Genomic DNA, 14406 nt, shown 5'->3' on the forward strand with positions numbered 1-14406 from the left:
AGTTCTCTGAACCCCACACTTTTGGGATTTTTATGGAAGATTCATCATGTACGTGTGATGATCTTTAACTCAGTCTCCAGCCCCTCTCCTATTATTTGGAGAGGGTGTGGGGCTGTAAGTTCTGAGCTTTTAACCATGGCTTGGTCTTTCTGGTGACCAGCCACCATCTTGAAGCTATCCAGGAGACTACTAAGAGTTGTCTCAATAAAACAGAAGATACTCTTATCACCCAGGAAATTCCAAGGGATTTATGAGCTCTGTATCAAGAATGCAGCATCAAAGACCAGCTATTAAAACACCACGCTTCTTCTAGTGCTCTTGTCACTTAGACAATTACAAGGGGTTTTTTTTTTTTAAACAATATTCAAGTTTATTAAACAAATTAAAAAAAAAGTATTATAAAATGTTTAACTGTCATCAGCTTCGAGGTTTATGTTGCTCCCGAATTTTGCATATAACTGAACTTTCAGATCCGCTAACACTCGCTGAATTGATTCCACTCTGGCTTCTAAGGCGTCAATTTCTTCTTGCAAATTTTTCTTTGCTGCTTCTAACATTTCCTGTGTTTCTTCTTGAGAATGGCTAATGAAAACATCACCAATTTGATAAGGTATCATTAAGCAATCATCATCTGCAAGCATGATGTCCTCACAAGCATCTTCTAAATTCTGGAGTTGTTTCTTTTTTACTTCTATTTCCTCCTTCAGCTCTGTAATTCTACTTGTATTCCGTGCAAATTTGTTTATCTTTTGTTGATCTTCAAAAGTAACGTTGACATCTTCTGCAGCCACCTTCTTCATGGTGGCCGCCATCTTGGGACTTGACAATTACAAGGGTTTTAAGAGCTCTGTGCCAGGACCTGGGGGCAGAGACCAATAAATGCATATTTTCTATTATTTTACACTAACAGTATTAAAAAACAGGAAATAATTAGAAACAACCTATATATCCAATTTATTACTTAAATGGTTAGGTAAAAATTTGATGGGTCTATTATGTAACCAGTAACATAATAATTATAACACTATGTAGCATTAAAAAATGCTCATATTGTAATAAAGTCACATTTGAGTATATAACAAATCAATTACTTATGATTTATGTCGTAAGAAACAAAAATATAGTCTAATGATGATGTAAATATGAAATAATGATGTATTATGGTGATGGGATAGTTTTAAAAACTGCATTTTAAAAAATTTTTCTATTCATCTCTATTAATCTCATAATGAAGGGATAAATCTCCAAACTTTCCAGTATTCTTTGCTGTTGCAAGACAAGTCACGCTCTTTGTTTTTCTAAACTTCCAATAAAACTAAGTTTTTGGAAACCAGTTTTATTTATGGGATAATTTTTAATCAAATATTTGTAGCTCAATCTTCAATAGTTGTCAGTAAGGGGAAAATGACACATTTGACATTTAAATATAATTGTCACAGCCTCTCCATTCATTGTGAATCTGTACAACTAAAATTTTGAAGCTTAAAATTATGTCTTCTAAGATTAGTGGTTGAAATTGGGATGCACGTTCAGTCTATAGATTTCCAAAGAAAGTACTTCCTTTCATTGACCCTGGGTGTAGACACAGGATTTAGAGAGCTTGGCTATTGAGATGCAAATTCTCTTTCTGGAGAAGGCTGTTGGGACTTTGTTACACATTTTTAAAAGAAGTATTTTGAAAGAGGAATGGTCCCTTAGCTCTGCTGGGACCTCAGCCTGGGACTTGGTGACTCTCTGGCTGTACATAATGAGGTGGGGGAGCTGAACCAGCATGGATGGCTGGACAGTAGCAAGGAGCTCATGTCAGATGTGGGCAGGCATGAACTCAAGGCCTGGAGAAGGGATAAGTGGGATGTGTGTTTGGTGGGTGGTGGATGGGTTGGAGAGGGTTGGGTGCTAGACAGGGGACAGGGTAGAGTTGGGAACAAAGGCAAAGCCAGGGCAAAGGACAGGGTAGAGTTGGGAACAAAGGCAAAATAAAAGACATGCTCACAGAACCAAAGGGTGCGCACAGACTTGAGCATTAAGCCTCATCAAAGAAAGCAAAGGCAAGAAACAGGAGCCAGGGATGAAGCTGGGCTGAAGGACAGGGGAAGACTGGTGCTGCAAATAGGAGCAAGGGAAGGGAGGTGCCCAGGTGGAATCGAAATTCTTTCCAAATCCAGCTGTCTCTTATTACTACTCACACTCTCCAGGTGCCTGGGTCCAGAGTTCCCCAAAGGAACTCAATAACTTCTGACTAAATGCCAGATGGCTTTCTGGATAAGGTATCTCAACCAACATCCTCCTTGAGGCACTACCACTGTTCCAGTGTCTGTAGCCTGGACTAAAAGTCCTCCTGAATTCTGGGAAGCTCCTTCTCTCAAGAACTACGGCCTACTTAGAAAAGCGGGATTCTTTCATAACTGCCCAGATAAGTGGTCCAGAGTTCAAGTAGTTTCAATGCTATACTTCGTAAAGCATTTCTCATTTCAAACAATCAGGGATAGATTCTCTGATCTTTACAAATGATTTTTAATCTCAGAGGATATATGTGTATACACACACATCTCGTTCCTCATGTAGATATTTATAATATGTATATATCCATATAAATATATAGATATGTATATTTATATAGACATATACACACATACATATTGCTTCTCTTGTTTTTGTTTGAAAAAAGTATTTTATTTTTTAAATACTTTTTTTGGAAATATATTTGACATATAACATCGTGCAAATTTAAGGTGTACATGTTATGATACATTTTTATATTGTAATATTGATTACCGTTGTAGTGATAGTTAACACCTCTATCATATCATATAATTATCTTTGTGTGTGTGTGTGTGTGTGTGGTGTAAGTAACTAAGATCTAGTCTCTTAGCAAGTTTGAATGATGTCTATATTCAGTGTACTGTGTATTAGCTCTCTAGAACTTATTTATCTCTTCTCCCACCCCCAGCTTCTGGCAACCACCATTCTACTCTTTGATTTTTATGAGTTCAGCTTGTTTAGATTCCATATATAAGTGATATCATATAGTATTTATCTCTTTCTGTCTGATTTATGTCACTAAGCAGAATGTCCTCTGGATACATCCATGCTGTTGCAAATGGTAAGATTTCTTTCTGTGGATAGTATTCCATTACACCTAGATAGATAATAGATAGATAGAGGTATATAGAGATGTATATCTCCATTGCATCTCAATTAACATTTTTTGAAAAATGGGCATAAAGAACTGAACTATTAAGATTATGAGGAATAAATGAAATAACACTTGCAAAAATCCTTAGGATGTTATAGAAACATAAATAGTATTATTATCATTTTGGTGGAGTTACCCAATGAGAAGAAATGTTGGAATACTTTACAAGATTAACTGCTATTTAGAAGTGTGTTTCTGGTTTTGGAGATAGTGGCTCTTCTCAGAAATGTGAATGTTTGTATAGTAACAACCATACCTGTTTATGTAGCAATATGGACACGCTTACATTGCAATCAACAAAAAGAATAACAATTGAATAGACGATAGAGGCAAATATTTATGATCTGTGTTCTAAGATACAGTATAAAGATGAAGGAAATGCATGAAATACAGATATATTATGGTGGTGGAATAGGATTCTATTTGGCTGAACTATGACCACCCCTCTTTATGCTCTTGGTATTCAGTGGTTGCTGGTTGGTGTATGTGGGGTGGGGAGAGTGAAAGCATATTTCTACAAGGTGCCAAGAAACTTTTAGGAATAAAAAGGTGAGATCTTCATTCTTCCCTTTTGAGGTTCAATTTTGTTAGAACATCTCTGACCTCATGGGTTAAGGGGATTCCAACCAAAGTAATTAGTCAGAGAAGGAGACCAGATTTCTCCCACCAAGGAAGGAAATCCCTGTGAGAAGGGGAAGGTTCTAGGCTTGTGATACATGTTATATACAAGGACTAAATGGTGATAGGGGAGGGCTGGTTGCGAATTGCTCATCTAACCCTCACAAAAACTCTATAATATAGAAACTGGTGTCACCTTATTTTTCCCACTACAAAATTTAGGCTTAAAAGAGGGTAAGCAGGGCGTCTGGGTGGCTCAGTTGGTTAAGCGACTGCCTTCGGCTCAGATCATGATCCTGGAGTCCCTGGATCGAGTCCCGCATCGGGCTACCTGCTCAGCAGGGAGTCTGCTTCTCCCTCTCCCGCTCCCCCCTCTTGTGCTCTTTCTCTCTCAAATAAATAAAATCTTAAAAAAAAAAAAAAAAGAGGGTAAGCAATTTGCTGCAAGTATGAGTGCTAGGAGGTGACTCAGAGTTGGGGCTGGAACCCCATCTGTCTCGAGGGTCCTCGCATCTCACTGCTGCACTCTCCCTGCTACTGGGATCTTTACATGGCTTTTCTCCTCCTTGGCTGGCAAAATAAAGAGATGCAAGTCAGGGTTAAGGATTAGGACAAATACTTCAGTGAGGAAGGTACTGGTAATTACAGAAAGGGAAGCTAAAAGGGCTTTGAGGTTTCCTGGCCGCCTGCAGGAGGGTGATGATTATCTGATGTAATCCACATTCTTCCCTGACTTTTGGAAATAAAAACCAAGAATTTTCAAGATGATTGCCTAAGATTAAAGGTCATTTTGTGGCCACATAGAGATGTGTTTTTTTTTTTATGCAAACTTGGTCTTTCTGAACCTTAATGATCTCATCTATAAAATAAGAGGGTTGCACTAAGTCATTGTTAAGGTTCTTTTCATGCTGTAATGTTTGTGAGTCCAGGAATTTATAAGCTTTTTCTGGTATTTAACCTTTGCCCTTAGTGTCTTCAGCACTATGATCAAAACTAATGGACTCAATTTAAAGTTTATGTGACAGGTAAGGAAACCAGGATAAAGGACTTAAGGAAGGTTATGAAGCAGGGAATATGGCAGCAAAAGGTTTTACAGCTATGAATTAAATGGAGTTGAAAGGATAGAATTCAGGATCTCAGAAACCAGTGGGTAAAGCAAAAAAGACTGAAGTTCAGACAAGTCTTTCAGAGGATTGATTACATGGAGAAATGGTTAAGATTCGGTCATGCCCTGATGTTAGCAGGCTCTAATTAGATTGGCCAGTTTGAGTTAGAAGAATGGATGAGCCATCACATGGGTATGTTGGCTGTCTGGTTCCCCATCACACGGCCCCAGCTCCATCTCTCTGGAGCTGGTGTAGTTCTGACACCATCACCAACAGTTCTACTCCCAACTGCACAAAGCTTTCTTAGTCTTCATTCAGGTGAACCAGAGAATGGATATTAATTAAGTAAAAGAAGAGTTAAAAAAAACAAACAAACACAAAAACTTAGAGGGGAGCAAACTTTACAGAATATAAATTTCTGATTCTTTGAGAGAGTAACCACCTTCTTGTCCTCTTCTTCCTTCCTTCTTTCTTCTCATTTTCCTTCTCTCTGGTTCATTTCCCTCCCTCTTCATTCTTTCCTTCCATTCCCCCCCCCCCACCCCCCTGCACTTCCTGAATACCATGTTTCATAGTCTGTGCTGGGCACTTTGACCAACACAAGATAGAGGAAATGCAGTTCCAGCTTCTCAGGTTGCTCTCTCAAGCAACAAGGAAGACAGACACAGATAAGGCACTGTGGTAAACCAAACTTAAACGAATCCACCTCAGGTGACTTTCTCTCACCTCCAGCCCTGTCCTGCTGCCCCACCTCACCTCACGTCAGTCAGTCAGCTGGTGTTCTCTCCCCCTCCTCCCCGCCTCCTGTCTGCTCTCAGGATTAGCTGCCTGATGGCTAACAGATTTCCCCTCAATTGCCGGGGCGGTGGGGGGGGGGGACACACACACACACACATAACCTCTTAAATTTCACTGTGCCATATCAAGCAGATTCCAGATGTCTGCTCACTCAACAGCTGGGTCTTCCTCTTCTTTTTTTTTTTTTTTTTTTTAAAGATTTTATTTATTTATTTATTTGACAGAGACAGCGAGAGAGGGAACACAAGCAGGGAGAGGGGGAGAGGGGGAAGCAGGCTTCCCACTGAGCAGGGAGCCCGATGCGGGGCTCGATCCCAGGACCTGGGATCATGACCTGAGCTGAAGACAGATGCTTAACGGCTGAGCCACCCTGGTGCCCCTCTTCTTCCTCTTTTTATTAAGACAGGTTCACAGAGGGTTTTGAAAAATGACTTAGCATTTGCTCTTTTTATTGGTGTTTTTAGGACTTAATTGAGGGCTTACTTTGTGTTAAGTACTTGTACGTTATTTCTAATCCTTGTATTATTACTCCTCCTACTATCATTTCATAGATGAGATAACTCAGAGTGGTTGAGTGACCAGTCAAAAGTGAAACAGCTAGAGATGGAATTTGAACATGGCTAACTCAAAAACCCAAGCTCTTTTCACTACCTCTATGTTTCAGTGACAAAGGCATGTTCTTTTTATTCCTCTCCAGAGGAATTCTACTTCCAGGCTTTCTTGTTTGTTTCAGTTGTTGTTTTGTTTCTTGAACCTACCCACAAGGTAGAGCATATGTTTAAAGCTAGTCTATTAGCCTAAGATACAAATTGGACCCCTTCTAGCTTACACAATGAATATGGGATCTGTTTTTGCCATCAATTATAATCTCTACTATGATATTCAATTAAAAATTTAATAATTAGAAAAATTCCCTGAGTGGAATTATTTTTTAAAGAAATTTTAGAAGATTTATTTATTTATTTGAGAGAGAGAGAGACAGAGGGAGGAGCAGAGGGAGAGAGAATCTTAAGCAGATCCTATGCTGAGTGTGGAGCCTGATGCAGGGCTTGATCTCACGACCCTGAGCTCATGACCTGAGCTGAAACCAAGAGTGGGGCACTTAACTGGCTGAGCCACACAGATGCCCCTGAGTGGAATAATTTTTTAAAGTAAGACCTTTTCCTCTTAAAAATGAATTAAAGCTTATTTATAAAAAAACACATATAGTCTTATATGCATTAAGGTTCATTGTGCAAAACACATGTGGACTTACAGGCATTAACAAAAGCAAAAGGCAATTATAAATGTGCTCTTACTGATTGGTGTTATATACAAATCCAATGTACATTCACTAGACTTGTAGAAGCTGCCAGAAAAAAAAAATCTCACTTTAATATTGTAAAGCTTAAGAGTAACATTGTGAATTTTATAGCTGATTTGGTTCAAAAGACTGTAAGAGAAACCTAATGGATTATTAATTGTTTGTATCTCAGCATTGATTATATCATTCTTGCTGCATTAATATTAATTTGCCATAAGAATATTATGCCAATATACTTCTGTTGTTACACAATAATAATCAATAGGGGAAAATATAGCATTGACTTGAGATGCACTTTAATAGATTGTGACATTAATTTGTGCTCATTCTGTCATAGTGGAATTTTTATTGAATTGGTGATGCAGTTTGTGTCCATATTACAATAGTATCTCATGCCATGTCTCTATGGGGCACAGATATTCGCGGCAGTGTTCAAACATAAGGGGTTCCTTTAACCTCCCTGGGTGTCAACCTTTTTATCTGCCGGCACAATTATATTGTATCAAAAGAGTGCCTGGCACATAACTAACATTTGGTGTGGGTTTACTATTATAATTGATGAACCCCTTTTTAAAAGCAGGTACATTATTAGTAATGTTGCCTGTAGCACCTGTGATTGAATCTCAACCCACCAGGGTCAGAGATATTAAACCTGCTTAAATGTGGACCTCTGGTTTCTTACCTAATGTAGCTTACAATCCATGAGGGAGATTTGGAGAGGACTTTGGCAACATTTGAGGGATGGGATCTTTTAAGAGGGGAGATGTAGGAACAACATTTCAGATATCAGTCATCAATGAAGTTCTTAATTTTCAAGTTTTTCCAAACTGTGATTTCAGTGCATGTTCATGCAGAAACATCAGTCCTTCGCCCCGACAAGCTTTAAAAACACCGCATAGCATAGCTTTCATCTTGGAGACTCATAGTACTCATTTACACTGTAAAGGTCTAGGAGATGTCATGAAAAGAAGGAGCCCATTTTAACTTCATTTCACCCAACTTTTCTCAAACTTACTTGATGATGGAACCCCTTTAAAATATACCACCCTAAATAACTGGTATAATTAGTCTTCTGTGGAATACATGTAGAGAAATGCTGATTTGGAGAATACTTAAAACTAAGCTACTTTTTCCTTTTTAAAATGCATGGGTTTAAAACAAATCGTGTGGATAAGTAGCCTCCCAAATTTACCTTTTCATACATATTTAGGTGTAACAAAAGCTTATCTAACATGTGGTAGGTAGTGAATTCATAAAACCCAGACAAGGAGCTCAAAAGCCATGTACAAGCCAGATATGTCTCTGTTTATTTATTTTTTATTTTTTAAAAAAGATTTTATTTATTTGAGAGAAAGAGAGAGAGGAAGCAAGCACGAATGGCGGGGAGGGGCAGAGGGTTAGGGAAAAGCAGGACTTCATCCCAGGACCCTGAGATCATGACCAGAGCTGAAGGCAAATGCTTAACTGACTGAGCCACCCAGGTGCCCTGATTTCTGAAAAAAACATTTTAAGACTGTGTAACTGTGTTTATATTCCCATTCCAATTTCTTGAGGACCACAAGGATGAATTTGGGGGAAATTGCCATAGGGAAAAAAAATCATACCAGGATAAATTTGCATCCAATAATCCAGGCTTTGGTAATCCTAAGTTTTACTCAAATATTGTTTAGTGCTTTGTGCGAACAGTGCTAGGTTTGCTCTTGAAACACTTGATAGTCATGTGCTTTATAATTTAGATTTTAAAGCTCATTATTTTTCCGCATTATATTAGGTATCTAGTTCTGCACAACAAATTACTCCCAAATTTAGCCTCTTAAACAACAAACATTATCTTACACTCTTGGGGACCAGGCTGCAACCAAAGTGCTGACTAGGACTGTAGTTATCTAGTGATCTCGAGGTTGGATGAGGGGAGAATCTGCATCCAAGCTCACCAGTTTAATTGTTGGTAGGATTTAGCTCCTTGTGAGCTGTTGGACTGAGGGTCTCAGTTGTTCACTGACTGTTGGCTGGAGATCTCCCTCAGTTCCTTCCCACAGGGTGGCTTACAGCATGGCAGATGGCTTTCATCAGAGTAAGCAAGTGAGAGAACAGGAGAGAGTAAACAAGATGGAAGCCAGTCTTTTTGTAACTTCATCTCTGAAGTGATATCCCATCACTTTTGTCACATTCTGTTTGTTCCTGGACCTAGCCTACACTCAAGGGGAAGGGATTATACAAGGGTATGAAAACCAGGCAGTAGGGATCACTGGGGGCCATTTTAGAAGCTGCCTATCACACACATTAAAAATTGGTGGCATGAGGGGGGTGCCTGAGTGGCTCAGTCGGTTAAGCGGCCGACTCTTGATTTTGGTTCAGGTCATGATCTGAGGGTCCTGGGATCAAGCTCCGTGTCAAGCTCCGCTCAGCAGGGAGTCAGCTTGCAGTTCTCTCTCTCCCTCTCCCTCTGCTCCTCCCCCCACTCACGCACTCATTCTCTCTTTCAAATAAATAATCTTAAAAAAAAGAACTTCTAATTCAGCAGTATTTATAATAGTTCTTTTTTTTTTAAGATTTTATTTATTTATTTGAGAGAGAGAGACAGCGCAAGCAGGGGGAGCAGCAGAGGGAGAGGGAGAAGCAGGCTCCCCGCCGAACAGGGAGACCAATGTGGGGCTTGATCCCAGGACCCTGGGATCATGACCTGAGCCTAAAGCAGATGCCCAACTGACTGAGCCACCCAGGCGCCCCTATAATAAACAGTTCTTAATAATTAAATGAATCAACATGATTTACAATATAGTATTTTAGAAGTCTAGATCCTCAAACTTTTACTTCAGTTCCAAAGCACCATTCTGTTACACTGTTTTGCCACAGAGCACCTAAGACTCACTGCAAATAAACAGAGGTAGCAAACAAGCAAATACAAATCCCAAGCAGAATTTAGATTAATCTGCCATTTCACTACTTTATAGGAGTTCCTAGCCTGGAGGTTGGTCGTTTTGCCCTTTCTCTCAATTCCTAGGATGAAGCACCAAGGCAGAATGAGTAAGAAATGATAATAAATGCTGAGTAACTTTGGTATTAAAACCCTTCCTTTCTTTTAGGGGTCAACCTCTTTAGGACTGCTGCTGAATTCTTAGGTAGTCTTGAATTTGGGACACCTTCCCAAATGGGGAAGTTCGTATCTTGCACAGAGAGCTTCTTTCCTTCATCTGAGCACTTTGAAGACATCTCCTACCCCCAGAGGTCTGGAAATGTAGAGAGATGTTTCTGGTTATCACCATTGAACTAGGATTATTCTTGGCTTTTAGTGGTAATGTGCAGGATGGTCTCACCCCATAAATAATTGTCTGGCTCAAATGCCAGTAGAGTCTCCAGTGAGGAAGCATTTCTCCCTCCTCTCTTCAGTCCTGCCTCCAGTTTAAGGTGTAAGCTCTGGGAGAGAAGTGATATGGTGGACCCTGTTTTCTACCCTAACCTCGCTGCCTAGAAGAGCACCTTATAAGTAGTGACTGCTCAGTAAATATTTGTTGAAGGAAGTGCTACTTAAAAAGACAATGATTGATTGGTGGACAATTAGATATAAAAACCTGCTGCCCGAATTTCAATTTCCTTAGGCCTTAAATTGAAATACCTGGTTTTGGGATCCTGGATATGCATATTTTTCAAGAAAAGTCTCATAGATTTTGTGTATGTCAACTTTGAATTTATCATTTTAGGGGTGCTCACCCTGGATTGTGAAATTAATCTCAGAGAGCTGTGAGGAATCATGGGCTTAATTTTATTCTACATATTTGTATTTAGATGAAGTAAGATATAATATATTCTTTTTGTGTACCAGTTTAACACTGAATTTATAAAGATATTAACTTGAAAATATGGTTCCCTAGATTTCCTGAAAAAGTGCGGAAATCTTATAATGAAGCTCTGGGAAGTCATAGTCTATTTTCAGTTTGTAAAGTATGATATTCAAGGTTAAAGGGGTAAAAACAGATTTGTAAGGCTGTGGATAACATGATTCTTCTTTCAGTAAGATTTTCCAAAAAGCAAATCTTCTATAAATATGTTTCCTAAAATATACAAAAATACATCAATGATCAGAAATATTGTTTCAATGTAATTTGTATCTTATAGCAACTATATTAAAAGACTTTCTCTTCAATATTTCAATGAAAAATTTTCATATTTACTTAATTCATCCTTTCTCTTCTTTCTTCTCAATGTTAATTTTATTATTATTATTAAGCATATTATATGCAAATTGCTCTCTTGATTGGCATTTAAAAAGTCTGTTCTCTGGGAATGTCTTTGCTTTGCATTTCTAGTTATTTATACCATCAGAGAACAATCTTTAAAAACATTAGCTTGATCACAAAACAAATACTTACAAATTATTTTTCTGATGGCATCAAGTGTGCATTTCACCTTTTCACCTCCTTCTGTATTTATAGTATATTCACACATTGAGCATTTATATTTTCTTTATGATTCCACAACCAAGCATCTTTTCCCCCAGACATCTAATTAGTGTTTTTGTCACAGCAGCATATTTTTTTGTGGCATAGAATTGTGCTTTTTTTTTTTTTTTTTTTTTACTGGAAAGGGGTGTTTTAACCAGGGGAGCTGACTGACTCTGGGGACCTATCTTCAAGGCTGAGTTCAGATCAGCCATTTCCATAATGGTCCCTGATCATTTCTGGCTTTTAATTTGTTTTTTAAATGTAGTACCAAGTCTCGGAAAATAATGGTCACCAAATAAAGAAAACCACTCCTCCTACAGAAGCACCACTTTCCTGGGAGAATTCACCATTATTTCTAGGCTGGTATTTGTCTGGTTAAGTTACTTTTGCCTGTGCACACAGCAGTAAATCTCACCAGAATCTGTTCTCCCAGGCATTTCTTCTCTCCCTCGATATGCAGAATCATTTCCTTTTAGCAAATACTTGGATGTTCTGAAGCAAGCTCATTCAACTGTGCTCTATTTTTGAATTTGCAATAGTTGAGCAGTGTTGTGTGTCTGTGTATGGTTAGGTTGTTCTGCTCTCTTCTTTTCTCTGAAACTACTTTTTGGAAAAAAAAAAAACCCAAAAAACTTTATAGAGAAAAGATTTGGAGGAGGAAAGTATACTTAGTGTGTCATTTCTGTTTTAACCAGAAAAAAAGATTTCAAGGCAGAATCTGTGGTGGGAAAACAGAGGATGGTTCTGAGAAATGGCCACAGAAGAACGTGGAGTTGGGACACGTTCTTGCTGAGATGGCCATTGACATATCGGCCCAAGTCTCCATAAAGTATTTTTCTGATTTTATAGGAAAGAAAGGCACATACCAAAATTAAAAATCTAGACTCTCATCCCTTCGTATTACAAAGGCCTGAGAAATCGGAAATATGGGATTAGTTCTGCTTTTTTTTCCTGAGCTAGAGTTATCTCAGAAACAAAGATTAGAGTGGAACGGGCTCTTTACTGTTCTCGAATTGAGGGGCTCTGGATGAGCCCCTGGGGGTGGGACGAATGACTCCTCTGTCTGAATGGCTTCCTCGTCCCCCTTGGCCCCTATTTATTTCTTTGCCTCTTGGTCCTCATTGCTTCAGGGTCAGAGCGCTGCTTCATCAGGGGTTGAGGGGGGCTCATGGCAGGAGAATCATGAGCCTCCAGCCCTCATTGACTGGTCTAAGGGGCAAATCTTCTTCACTAGAAAGATCAAAATAAATGCTTCTTGGCTTGAATCAACCAGCCTAAGGGGGAAGGAAACAAGTTGAAGGACTAGGAATAAGCTGATAAAACATAAAAGCAGTAAGTCATAAAAGGTCTTTTATCTGATTTCGGCTTATGAGTTCAGTTGGGTTTCTTGACATTCCAGCAGCACTGGGAAGTTCCTAAAACCGTCATGCAGTCTTTTATCTCTTTGGGTAGGAAGGAACAGAGCCTTAAGTCTCTTGCAGTATTGCATAAAAATGGAAGTTATCTTGGTCCTACTAGCATTCTCACCCATTACTAAAGCCCTACTGACTATTGGGTGGCTTTCAGGAGGTTTCTCTTTTCCCTGCACCAAGGAAGACATGCCTCCCTATAGAAGTTTGGACCAAAGCTCTACTTTTCAAATTGTGGTTTCCAGATAGGTGCTTCAGGGGTTCTGTAAACATTTGATTCATATATTATTTCCATATTTACCATAACCATTATATTAATAAGGGTAAATAATGCTAGGTGTCATGACAGAATGCCACCCTTAATTGCTTAACACAGTAGAAGTGTTCTTCTTGCCATTCCAAATCTATTAAAGATATTCCTGGTCTGCCGGTGGCCTTCTACATGGACCTTTGGGAACATGGGCTTCTTCCATCTTGTGGCCCTGTCCTCTTGTCTGGATCCTCAGAATCCATTCCAGACCCCAGGCTGTTGAGGAAAGGGGGTGGGGGGGTGCGTGTGGCAGGTCTGTGAGTGGAGCATGCCCCTTCTCATGTTTCACTGGCTAGATCTCAGACAAATGGCTACGAAGAAAGCTGGGTAAATTGTGGTCGAGTTTTGTACCGGGGTGGAAAAGGAAAAAAAGAGCTGCTTTTTTGTTAAGAACACAGCTGTCTTTAGCAGAACTTTTTTAAAAAGGATCTTTTAATTCTTTGGAGACCACAGCTTCTTAATATGTTGCCAATTTTAACTTGTTTTAGTGCAGACTTTGGAATTAAGCATATTTTGCTCTATTTAATTAAAGAATAGCCTAAAGTTGCAAGAGAAGCTGTTACAAAAACATCTATCGCCATGTGCGGCAATTTATCTGTAGGAATCACTGTCATCACCCTTAAAAGTAGTTGCAAAGAAAATACAAAAATAAATGAGATCCTAAAACTGATGTAAGTCTGCAAGTCATCTATAAATCCTGATCTCATTCATCCAAAAAAGCTTCCTTGTTCTCAGTGACTGACTTTATAGCCTTTAACAGAAATGTGAACTTATAAAATAAATTTATATCGATAAAATATTTCTTTCATCTGTTCTAGCTCTTTTGGGACTGTATATAAGATTTATCTTTAAAAAAAGATTTCTATTGCTTAAATTAAAAAGCAGTGATGTCTACAGTCTTTTCCAGCTCTAACATTTATAATGCTTTCTATTTTTATGTGTTATTGAAAGGAAGAGTAACTCTTGATTGCATATAAATGGTGCAATGCAAATTACTCAAGTTGTTCTTCTTAGTAAAAAAGTTAAGTTGCACTTTGGAAACTATTGCACAAAGTGCTTCCCCAAATTGTCTTAAATCAATTATTTAAAAAATTCCTAGAGGCTTGAAATCTCCAGAAGTGCTTACCAACTGATAATCGATGTTAATAGTTTCCACAGTTTATTTGATGTTTTGCAATTGAAACATGCTTTTCCTCATCCATAACCAAGCTCATCTCTCTCAGT

General features: G+C 38.7%; 1 protein-coding gene across 1 annotated transcript; it reads right to left on the bottom strand.

Annotated features, from left to right (window-relative positions):
- Positions 1–350: 350 nt before the first annotated feature.
- LOC123845387 (prefoldin subunit 4-like) lies at positions 351–2321 on the bottom strand. The gene is made up of 2 exons (XM_045876157.3): positions 2187–2321; positions 351–859 (listed from the first exon to the last, which is right to left on the bottom strand). The coding sequence occupies exon 2, from the start codon at positions 810–812 to the stop codon at positions 408–410; it is 405 nt and encodes a 134-aa protein (XP_045732113.1). The 5' UTR covers positions 813–859; positions 2187–2321; the 3' UTR covers positions 351–407.
- Positions 2322–14406: the final 12085 nt, after the last annotated feature.

The sequence above is a fragment of the Mirounga angustirostris genome, unplaced genomic scaffold (assembly GCF_029215605.1).
Source record: "Mirounga angustirostris isolate CCGP_5_RB_7025 unplaced genomic scaffold, mMirAng1.0.hap1 SCAF_6, whole genome shotgun sequence".
Classification (NCBI taxonomy): domain Eukaryota; kingdom Metazoa; phylum Chordata; class Mammalia; order Carnivora; family Phocidae; genus Mirounga; species Mirounga angustirostris.